Source organism: Nicotiana tabacum, chromosome 21 (assembly GCF_000715075.1).
Source record: "Nicotiana tabacum cultivar K326 chromosome 21, ASM71507v2, whole genome shotgun sequence".
In the NCBI taxonomy this organism is placed as follows: Eukaryota; Viridiplantae; Streptophyta; class Magnoliopsida; order Solanales; family Solanaceae; genus Nicotiana; species Nicotiana tabacum.
Window position 1 is genome coordinate 80264733 of NC_134100.1, and position 11618 is coordinate 80276350.

At 37.4% G+C, this 11618-nt stretch overlaps 1 protein-coding gene across 11 annotated transcripts; it reads right to left on the reverse strand.

Moving 5' to 3' along the window:
• Positions 1 to 320: 320 nt before the first annotated feature.
• On the reverse strand, positions 321 to 11351 carry LOC107792154 (uncharacterized). Of its 11 annotated transcripts, none has more exons than XR_012704554.1 (15): positions 11166 to 11311; positions 7990 to 8165; positions 7660 to 7868; positions 7165 to 7286; positions 5908 to 6268; positions 5466 to 5548; positions 5207 to 5342; positions 3983 to 4467; positions 3806 to 3853; positions 3423 to 3597; positions 2109 to 2221; positions 1901 to 1997; positions 1608 to 1827; positions 1222 to 1488; positions 321 to 993 (listed from the first exon to the last, which is right to left on the reverse strand). XR_012704554.1 is itself a non-coding variant. In XM_075242328.1 (15 exons), exons 5-15 carry the CDS (start codon positions 6098 to 6100, stop codon positions 592 to 594), a joined length of 2106 nt encoding a protein of 701 aa, XP_075098429.1. In that variant the 5' UTR covers positions 6101 to 6251; positions 7165 to 7286; positions 7660 to 7868; positions 7990 to 8165; positions 11166 to 11351; the 3' UTR covers positions 321 to 591. The 11 variants fall into 11 exon arrangements, 10 of the variants coding, with proteins under 10 accessions (XP_075098429.1, XP_075098431.1, XP_075098428.1 ...); XM_075242328.1 differs by having other exon boundaries at positions 1222 to 1375; positions 5908 to 6251; positions 11166 to 11351; XM_075242330.1 differs by having other exon boundaries at positions 1222 to 1375; positions 7790 to 7868.
• Positions 11352 to 11618: the final 267 nt, after the last annotated feature.

The window sequence follows — 11618 nt, forward strand, 5'->3', positions numbered from 1 at the left end:
TAATAATTACAACTTCAGAGAAAAGTTCCGTTTCTGTTCCTTTATTCTTCTACTCAAGCGTAATGCTCGACCAAATAAACCAATCCTTCTGAATTCATGACTATTTTCGAAAAGTGCTATGCTGTCTCAATGTATGCCGCTTGAGAAGTTCATTTTATCATCAATTTGGGAGTTTAATCTACCTTTAATAGCCATGCTGAATTGACAAAACCGCATAAAAAGATCGTCGTTACCAATATTGCGTTCCGTCTTAGGACAGTAAGGAAAAAGGAAAATTCATCAAAGTTTAACATTAGCTTTATGTAGAAACATACAAAAGAGAAACAGAAATAGAAAGCAAGTTTAATAAATAACAATACAATTTTGAGGTGTTCTGGGATTTTATTTGCACCGGATATGTTTAAATAACTGAGCTCATACCTAACTGCAGTTGTGTATGTACAAGCCGCCTCCAACTAAACTCCGAAAACCATTTCTGTATCTACTGCCTCTCACCAGCATAGGTACGGGGTAACTGTCTATCCAAAAGCAAAGTACTAACGCCAGGCCTACCATAGATTTACGGGGTAAAAGTTTCACTGAAAGGTGCTATCAAATGCAATCAACTCCTGTAACAATGTGGAGAACTTTTTCCATCTCCATGATAGGATCTGCAATTCTGGATTTTATACGCCAAGCAATATGCTCATCAGGTCTCACTAAAATGGCTCCTCTGTCCGTCATCTGACAGATGTCCCACCAGGATGGCGAATCTGATGAGCTCTTCACTTCCACAACTTCAAAAAATTTAGAGGGAGTCAACGCAGCCTCACTTCTTCCGGTTCCATTAATACTTTCTTTTGGCCATATTACACAAACCTTTAAAGGCACTTCAAAATTGTTCGCCACCTCTATAGCAGCTCGAGCTAGATAGTAGGACTCCTCCAGTGGTGCTATTATAAGGACAAACTCAACCTTATCTCCAGATACAAGGTCCAGAGTAGAGAATATTTCCTGAATAAGATCTACTGTTAGAAATAAAATAATGAAACCTGAAACAGGATGACTGCAGGTCGAATATTGTAATCTATTGCAAGGATCGAGATAAATTGAAAATCCCCATTTGATTCAATTATTTGGCTTCTCCAAACATGTGCCAAGAGATGAACGATATGAAAAGACCATGATCTAACAAGGTCCAGCTCACCTACAAAGACAATGTCCCCTTGAAAGAGTCCATACCTTACTTGACGGGTTAGAAAGCAGTTTAAGATTCATATGAGGGAGCCTTGATCCAGGTTCCGAGCAAGGAATATAATCCCTTCTTCGTCCTGAAGGTGCTTCATGCGCATTCAACCCACTAAAATCTTCAGACACCAATGCTCCTTTTTGGTAACTAATGTAAACACATTGAAATTAGAGTACTGATGCAAAAAAGTATTGCCAAAAGGATTATTTAAGATATAAACAATCATCTGGCGTACACCTGAGATGTCTTTATTTGGAGTTCTATTCAGAGTTGAGTCAGTATCCAGCATTTATAGGAGCCCATGAACTATACAACTTTAGTGACAAAATCAGCTTGAGCAATTTGCATTAAATAGATAAAGCAAAAGTAGATACGCAACCTGAAACCAAGATCCTCAGCAGGGAACTGGAGCTGAAGGCTCTGTCCTCCTTCAAATATCTGTCTTAATTTGGCTAGCCTTGCAGATCCAAGTGGATTATTTTCATTCAATACAAAATCTGAGAGTTGTGCACGACCAATGCTGAATATTCCATCTAATATAGTCCTTTGAAGTCCAGATGGCAGAACAGAACCAACCGTGTTATTAAGAGCTCGATGTACTGCATGCAAAAACACATTATCTCTTTAATCAGCTACTGATGTAAAAAGATTAAGTACAAGTTTGCACTTTACCTGCATTTGCTATTGTTGGATCAAGACCAAGTGCAGCAGGAACTCTCATTGCCGCCTTAAAGTTTTGGACGCTAAGTGCTGTATTAAATTGGGCTATCTGAAACATTTTAAGGAGTGTGTGAAGCTCGTAGGAAGAAAATCAGAAAATAGGGAATATTTTATTTTACACAATATGCATTATCAAACCAAGAATTGAGGAAATGAATACCTGACTACGTTCTAGTTCATACGAGGTAAGAATTGATATTGGTGAGATACCCTTGATTACAGAAGCTAACTTCCACGCAAGATTTTGAGCATCTTGAATACCAGTATTCATCCCTGAATAAAAGAAGACATCTTGAGCAGATTTCCTTCCCCCGGTCTGACCTATTAAATCCTCAAATAAACAACAACAGCTGCAGATATATTCCATGAAGCAGAGTTGGATGCATCTTACATGACACCTTAGATCTTCACACCACCTAACTTCAAAGTTATCAAGATGCAGTTATTTTATCCCTGCAGAAAAGAAAATATTCCTCCAGTTTCTTTTATTTTCCCCCTTCTTATCTTTCACATATTCGAACAAACTCATTTAAATGTTTCATAAGTTATCAAGGGGAAATGACACTATTATTTACCTAATGTAATTTTTTTTTAATAATGGTGGGGTCCAGCTTGTGCGCATTCTCGACTGTTCCACTAGATACCTGCTACCTCCCCCAGCACAAGTATCGAGTTAACTTTGCCCACCAAGGCTTAGACAGATGGGAAGAACTCTTTGTCTTCGCTGGGATATGAACCCTGATCTCTAAGATTTTCACCCACTTCATCGACTGCTAGGTCACACCCTTGGTGCCCTAATTATGCCTTTAAAAATTACTCTTTAAGAGTTGGCCAGGGATTCATGGCCAAGCATGTCAAAATATTTTGTTGATAGGGACTCGAACAAGGATATGCTTTGATTGCATATTGGATTGCGTGAACTGTCTCATCCAAAAGCTTTAAATGCTCGAGAGGGAACACTATTATAAACTTAATTATTTATTTGTTTTTGTTCTTAAAATTACCATACAACAATCAAGTTCCAGGTCTATAGTTAGATACCGTATCAATTGTGTTAAATTACCAGTGCAATGCATGGTAACTAACATCACAATGTGGTTACTGACTGCAGTTCAGATCTCCTCCAACCTACTAAAGCTATCTTGGGCTTAATTTAAGCTAGTTATAGCTTCGGAATTTTATGCTTATGCTGAAATCTTTTACCTGCCTCCCCCAGAAATAACTTTGCGATTTTTACCTTTACATCAGCATTTCAGGAAGCAGCCTCATTTGTCTCAATGACAAAAATACACTAAACGACTATGCATTAATTTATTTTCTCTCCCCTCCCCTCCCCTCCCCTCCCCTCCCCTCCCCCAACTCTCTCAACAGAAAAGGAATTACAACAAAGTTATTCTTAAAAAATATCTAAGACTTGACAAGATAATTGCATTACAAAACAAAAACTTAATCAATGCACAAATAGATTGCATACCAAAACCACCAGCAGGAGGAAATCGATGAGCAGCATCACCAGCAAGGATTATCCTGTTGTTACGAGACAGGAACTTCTCAGCTACTTCAGCATGCATCACCCAAGGCTTAATATCCATCACATTGACGTCTGCAAGCTCTTGGCCGATCAATTTGAAGATCAATCTCTTACACATCTACAACCAATTGTAAAGTACAAAGAACAACATGGTAAATAAACCATATTGGTTCAACTGTCAAGCATTGCAGCCATAGCCCCATATTATAGTAGATCCAAATGAATCACGAGGAACATAAACCCGTTGATTCATTCTCTTCCACTAATGGAAAATTTTAAGAACTGATAGAGTAAGCAAAAGATTCAACAAAAGAGTAGAAAAACACCTCGCAACTAAAGTCCTCAAGCTTTTGTTGAGGTGGGTAAAATGGTACCTACAAAATTTTGACCAAGACTATCAATAATGCTGTTAACCGATAACAACAGATTCAGATTTATAAATACGAGCAAGTGGATAATATAGTATTGAGCCAAATTCCCACATAATTAAAGAACTGGTTTACCTGCAGGACAAATTCCCCTTGCTTGAGATCATGGGCAACAAGAACACCAATAGCATCTTTATTAAAGATGAAAAACAGCATGCCGGGTCTTTCTTTGATGAGATACTTCCCTAACTCTTGGCTTTGGAAGTGGACACTAACAAGATTTTGTAAGTCCTTTTCACCTCTCATGTTAATTCCTAAGGACTTTCTGACAGTACTTCCTGCACCATCTGTACCAACAAGGAAATGACACTGGATATCTCTCTTAATATACTTCCCTTCAGTAAGGAAAGATGCTGTTACACTGACGCCATGCTCAGCATCATTGATTGCAATGCACTCATGCCCCATAAAGATCTTCCTCTCACCAATAGAGACATGCTCACACTTTTCAGAGTTCATCGTACAGAAATCGAGTTTCTCAAGGTGCTTAAGCAGTAACCTGGAGAGCTTGTACTGGGAGAAGTGTGCAACAGAGACAGGACTCACAATCCGATCAAAATCTGACGAACAAAATGGAAAATGTTTGCAGAAAACAAAAGAATCACCAGTATGCATATAAGACATATCTTCCACGAAGCAAACTCAATAAATTTGTGATGCAATAGATCTATCTAATAAGATGGATATCATACTACTCTCCCCATCTCATTTAACGAAACATATTTTCCGCTGGAATGCAGAAATGTCTGACACGTTATTGGAATAATAGTAGTTATACACCTGTCAATATTTCATGGATTCGAGATCACTTGAATTTCAATCCAAAATTGCAATTGACTCAATTATCTCTTCACTGATTACGAACGGGCACAAATTTATTCCATTTCATATGTTGAGAGGATCTGAGGTGAACAAAATGTAATTTGATGACTTAAGAAACCATAGAGAGCAAAATGTCCCATGTAACATTTTGTACTCAGCAACACATTAAGAAAGTGAAAACAACATTGCATCATCCATTTTAAGGAGTGGAAGAGATAAGACAAATCGCTTAATTTGGTCATATTCACTTCTTAATTGTGCATTAGTTCAGACCATTTAACATAAAACTTGACAGGCAGAGTATTTACTTTGCAATAACAATAACAACAACAACAACAACCCAGTAAAATCCCACAAGTGGTGTCTGGGTGCAAACCGTGCAATAACAATAACCATGACTAAATTAATGACTTAAAGCATAACAATTTGAAAAATTAAGAATTAAAATCACTTACAAATCACATATATAAATCCTACCTTGAGGCTGCATATGATCAACAGCACCTAAAATAGGTCCTGTCAGTGATGTACAGTATATAAACTTTCTCCAAAACTCTACTGGCGGTTGAGATCTTAGAATCTCGTCTCCAAGACCATCCAATTTGCGAAATACCTAGAAACAATAGCTACATCAAAACAAACGTCTTTTAATCAAAATACTCTCAAATCTCAGCTTCTTTCTAGGCAACACAACAAAAGGCAAAGAAAAAAAAAACTTCCACAGGACAAAACCAACCTCCATAGACCGGTTGTTGATGAAGTGTGCTTGAGGGTGTTTGGAAAAGACCTTGTTCTTCTCTAAGATCGCACATTTTACACCTAACGAATACCAACAGACATTATAGTCCAAATATCAAAACAGAACCCCAGAAAATAATTTTCACCCCACTTAAGACCTAAAGTCATTTTCCTTCACAACGTCTCAACTCTTGGTCCATCTCACTTATTTCAGTCATTGTGTAAATGATCAAAACTATTTCGGAATTCATCTTAATTGTACAACCAGATTTTAAATTCAACCAACCACTCGAAAATATCCAGAAACTGATTTAAGATAAGTGAAACAATTTTTCACAGTAGTATTTTTCATGTAAAAAAGGTATCCACCATACCAAGCACCTATGGCATTTGAAAAGATCTAAATAGGGCAATAGGGGGAAAGGGTATCAAGAAAATACCAAGTTTTGTAAGAAGTATGGAGAGGACGAGACCAACTGGACCAGCGCCGATGATCAACACCGGCAAGACAGAATCGTCACTTGTAACAGATTTGGAGTCTGAAAATGCTCTTCCTCTGAATGACTGCCCACTCACTCTGATGTTGCAGAGACCAATGCAACTCCTTCTTGCACTAATCCCCCAAATTCCCATTCCCTTCCCTGGAGCCCAACTCTAATGAACACAACGTAATTTCTGATGTTTAGGGGGCAAAAAGAAGAATTTTCCCACAAACTCGTATTTCCTCCTGCTTCTGTACACCTATGTAGCATCACCAGCACTCGCATTCACCATTTGAGACTACCTGTTCAAGCACTTCATCTGACAGTGGCACAAGCAATGACTTTTATAATCACACTAGTGGAGGGGAAGCCCGGGTGTTGCCCGGGCCCAACGTGAACAGAACTATACCTTTGTACATAAAGGTATAGTGACAATTCAAGGAATGAGGTTGTGTAGGGGAAAAAACGACCACATAGCTACTATTGAGCAGTGTTATCAAAGGCAAAAAGCGCAAAAAAGCTCTAAGGTCCGTTGGGGCTTTAAGCGTAAAGTGCAAATAAAGTGTGGGCTTTAATGAAAAAAGGCGACTGGAGAAAAAGTAAAAATATGTATATATAGTCCAAGATTAATAATTATAAGCATGAATAACAAATATATGGACAAAGAAATTGAAAAAGAAATACGATAAAGTGAAATATCAATTGTTTAATGTCGCCTTTTCATGATTACACTCATTGGCAAGGAATAGTATGCCTTAGAGCCTTGATGCGATACTAAAGCGCCCACAAAGTGAGGCAAAGCACTCAACATGTTTTGAGCCTCGCTTTAGGGATTAAGCGCGCCTTTGACAACACTGCTATTGAGATGTTGTAATTAAAGGTATAGAGATAATGTCTCCAAAGGATGAGCTTATATAAAGAAAAGGGAGACTACAAAGATATTACTGAGATGTTACTCAGAAGAGAAATAGAAGACTACACAGTTACTACAGAAAATCTTATTCTTTTTAATCGTGCTGTTTGTAATCCATATGTTACCCAAAAAACGTATGGCTTTGCAGTAACACCTGATGATACAAATATGTGTAAGATGATAAACTATTATGTCAAATTAACTGTTGCAAAACTGGAATTAGACTAAAAATTTTCAAAGTACTCTTGTAGCACTAAATGAGCTAAAAAAAGAATTTGAGAAACGAATAGAGAAACTCGTACAAAATTCGTATGAAGGTCGAGAAACAGGTCGAACATGGTTAACATTTCATTAGCAGGTGCAGAAGTGACTCTGAGAACACGCCGATTTCTCCCATCAACTTGTCCATTCTTATGCTTTTCTCCTGTCATATGGATGAAAATGAAAACTACTTACAGAGAGCTTGCGGCGTATACGAATAAAAGAAAATTAACAAACTCTGAAAGAGTGAAGATAGCCTATGATGCTTGTAGAACTTTGGAGTCGAATAACCAGATTAATATCAAGAGAGGAGAAAGATGGAGAACATGTTTGGTTATCCTTGCTGGTAGCACGTCATGGAATCTAACTTCTAAATCCTTCTCCTTTATCCAAGTTTCGGACTGGCTGATGTTAAGGACCAGAATATCATGCACAAGGAGAAAGACACAAAGGGGGACGATGACCTTTGCTATGAAACAATGAGATCATAGTAAAAGAAACATAGCATAGAAAGGCAAATGTTGCAGTAGATAAACCTTGCGGTCATTGGCTTGATCCGCATGTCCATCTCAGGAAAAGTACGCCAGAATTAGATTTCCGATAAATGCTACAATATCAAAAGTCAAAACCCATTGGCCCATAGCAAGCAAATTTTGGATCAATTACTTGGGTTGAATCGTGAGTGACCATCAAAGAACCAGTATGGAGATCATCATGTATAAGAGCTTGGGCTCTCTCACAAAACCTGCAAAGTATTACGTAAAGATTGTCGTGATTTTCGAGCTAAAGCAAACAAATACATATAAAAGTCAAGCATATCAATTAAATGCGCTATAAGGCAACATCTTCTAGAATCACAAATGTACTTGGATTTTAAGCTCAGCAACTTCAATCTTCAAACCATTATCGTTGCGAACTGCCTCTGCATCGGCATCTAGATAAGGAGATGTACAGAGATTATATTGTGACACTTTGTAGGGATCCGAGAAGACAACCTGCTCAGTGAGCCTACACAACTAGACGTTTCCACAAAATTCAGCAACTGCAAAAATGAATGGAGGTCAAAATCAACAACAACAACAACAACCCACTAGAATCCCACTAGTGGGGTCTGGGGAGGGTAGAGTGTACGCAGACCTTACCCCTATCCCAGAGGGATAGAGAGGTTATTTTCGGGAGACCCTCGGCTCAGAGACAATAGATCCGTAACATCAACAGAAGCCAGAAAAATAGTATCAGCATCGTAAAAGACAACACATAAATGGAAAGGCAACAAAAAAAACAGTGTGAAACACAACAAAAACCGCTAGCAGTCCTAGACAAAACACTATCAGACTAGCCGGCACAACGAGGAGAAACGCTCCACTACCCCCTAACCTACAACCTTAATGCTCGACCTCCACACCTTCCTATCAAAATCGAACAAAAATAATTGTCATGGGCATGATATAGCTTGCTAGTGGCCATCAAAAAGAAAAAGTAAATAGTTTTAATCCCTAATAATGAATTGGTCCTGGGAATGTGCTAACAGATGCTGAATCATACAGGTACACCCGTATAAGATGAAAAACCCTTATAAGGGCTGATGATTAGTGTATGGTCAAATTTATTGAAGGAAAAAATGGTGTCGACGGAAGAAAAGATCAAGAGAAACATAAGATCAGAAAGAAACAGACACACGAACAATGAAGAAGAGACAAAACAGAAACTACAATTAGTTAGAGTACCTATCCACACATGCAGAGAAAGATCTTTCTTTTATACGCAACATGCAGAGAAAGACCTTCAATTCATAATAAAGATGTTGCAAGATAAAAAATAAAAGAAAAAAGAAAAATAAAGTTACCTCTCCTGCTCCCCGGCCTAACCCTCCTTTCACTACATTGGATTGGTATTATTACAACAAATATGTTAGCTATGCCCAGTAAAAGATGCAAAATAGCTCTCATTACTTACTGGATGAGCACAATTAATCAAAATGGTAATTCTTTCATAGAGAGGAAGGAGACAATGAAGTATCAAACAATACAAACATTCAGAGCTCTTATCATGAGCTTCCAGCACTAAGCGAAGGCGCTTTTTTGATTGTCGAATATCCATTAATCTGATTTTGTTGCAACTATATATCGGTACTCCGATTGTCCTAAACGTCATTATACAACAGGAGAAATATGGTTTTCTCATCAAATAACAAGAGATACTCAAGAAACAACAATTAAATATAATGAGCAGAAAGTTCTCACCCCTCTCTGTTTTAACATGTTCTTCCATATTGCAATTTTATTCTCCGCTTGAAATCGAAAAGATAACTCAATAGAACTCATATTGAAAGCAAATAAGAATATCCAGCTAGATAAATGATAGCCCCTTTATTTTCTTCTCCCCCCAACCCCCAACCCCCAAAAGTTTCCTTTTAGCCGAAAGCTTGACTGTCTTTGACTTGCAATGAACAAAGCAACCTCTCCTAGAGTCCTCTATAACTCTTACCATAAATGTTCTCAGTATAAAAGAAAAAGAGATGAAGATAAGTGATAAAAAAAAAATCCTTTCATGATTCTCTCGTGTGCATCTCAGAATGAAGTTTTTGGCAAAAAACTTAAGCTCTTTGTACAAATGTAGGAATTTATATTCTACACTGCAAAAACAAAATATTAGCAAATGCTGAATAATAAGATACTTTTTTAGGAAAGAATAAATTCATTAACAATGGGGAGAAACCTCTCGTTAGAAGAAGTGTACTAAATTGTAGAGAACAGGCAAAAATAAATGGCTCGCTGCAGAAGACACCCATTCTTCAATATAATAGGAACCTTACGGGTGCACTGAAAAAGATATCAAAGATAAGAGAATGTTCTTCAAATGTACAAAATCAAGTTCACTTCCTTCAAACAATCTTTTAGTTCTCCCTCACTGTATACAACTTACATTAAAGCCAACTAACATAGGAGAACCTCCTCTTACTCAAAGTTTCGGCAGTTAAAATTGCTCCTCCAGTCACCAACCATACGAAAGAACACACCTCTGCAGGTGCCCTTGGGATCCAAACTAATAATTGCAGGAAGACTAATTGATTTTTAGCGAGCAACTTACTATAAGAAGACTTTTTTATAGGAAGTAAACAGTGTTATCAAAGGCGAGCTTAAGCCTTGAAGCGAGGCTCAAAATATGTTGAGCACTTCGCCTCGCTTAGCGGGCGCTTCAGCGTTGCCATCAACGCTCTAAGGCATACTTTTCCTTGCCAATGAATATAATCCTGAAGAGGCGTCACTAAGCAATTGATATTTCACTTTGTCATAAATTTTCTTCAATTTTTTTGTCTATTGTGGTAATCATGCTTATAGATTTTAGTTTTGGGCTATACATATATATTTGTCATTTTTCTCCATTTGCACTTTTCGCCTTTGACAACACTAGAAGTAAAATGGTAAATACTATTATAAGACCACTGGGAAGCGACCATCATTCCTTAAGTCCATCTCCCAGAATCCAAACTCTCTAATGAAATTATTTGTTTGTAAATCATCTCTGAAATTCCTCTAACTCCTAATCTTCCTCCTAAATTGAAGATCCCAAATGACATTCCATGCTTCTTCTGTTGAATTATTGAATCCTTTTTAACAAGAAACTCTATAAATGTTCAGATAAGTGAGTCCCAGAATGTATCCCCAAACCACACGTAGCCCCCAAAAGCTAACCCTAGACAGTTGAATGCTCTTGCCTGAGGAGTATTTGTTATATCTTGTAACATTATTTTTGGAAGAGGTGATTTTTATTAATTACAGATCAAGTACGAAGCTACTGCTAAGGCATAGTACAAAAGCTTGATGGATATGAATCCGTCAAAAGTGTATGGATTTCAACAATTCCAGGAAATATACATATAGCGATCTCATACCACATAATTGTATCAGTAAATAACAAAATTGAGCAAAAGGACCGGAATAAAATTAAGGCATGTAGCAAAAAGGATCATTGTTTACACAATATAAACAATACCCACGTGAGATAATTTGAGGGGAAAAAAAGATAATATAAAACTTACCCTTTTAAGGAGGAGGCAGAAAACTCCAACAAACTGAGTGCTTCATGTAAAGTATAAAAAAGATTAGATAAAAACTGGAGCACAGGTATACAGGATATAGTAGTGAATAAAAGAAGAAAGCGGAGTGGAAGAAAAACGCGTGTCTTATTTTGTAACCGCAGGCCCTAGGGGTTTTTTCTAATTTTTCAAGTAACGTTATACTATTGAGTATTTAGTTTTATGTGTTTTTTTTTGTAAAATGACAAGGTGGGTTGTGGTAAGCACCCTCCAAGGATGCCGAAATAACCTCGTTTCTTTTGGAAATAGCATTTTTATCTCAGACCCCACTAGTGGGATTATACTAAATTTTCGATGCAAGAAAGAGCAAAAAAAATAGAATTTTAGCATTTGAATTCACGGATTGGTCCAATTTGGTAACTTGTATTTGGTATGTTGGAAGGAGAGACTGAGGCC

Coding starts and splice junctions, on each gene's coding strand:
- LOC107792154 (XM_075242328.1), bottom strand. CDS start 6,100: ATGGGAATTTGGGGGATTAGTGCAAGAAGGAGTTGCATTGGTCTCTGC. Junction 5,343..5,465: donor TCAACAACCGGTCTATGGAG/GTTGGTTTTGTC, acceptor TATTGTTTCTAG/GTATTTCGCAAATTGGATGG. Junction 1,998..2,108: donor ATGAACTAGAACGTAGTCAG/GTATTCATTTCC, acceptor AAAATGTTTCAG/ATAGCCCAATTTAATACAGC.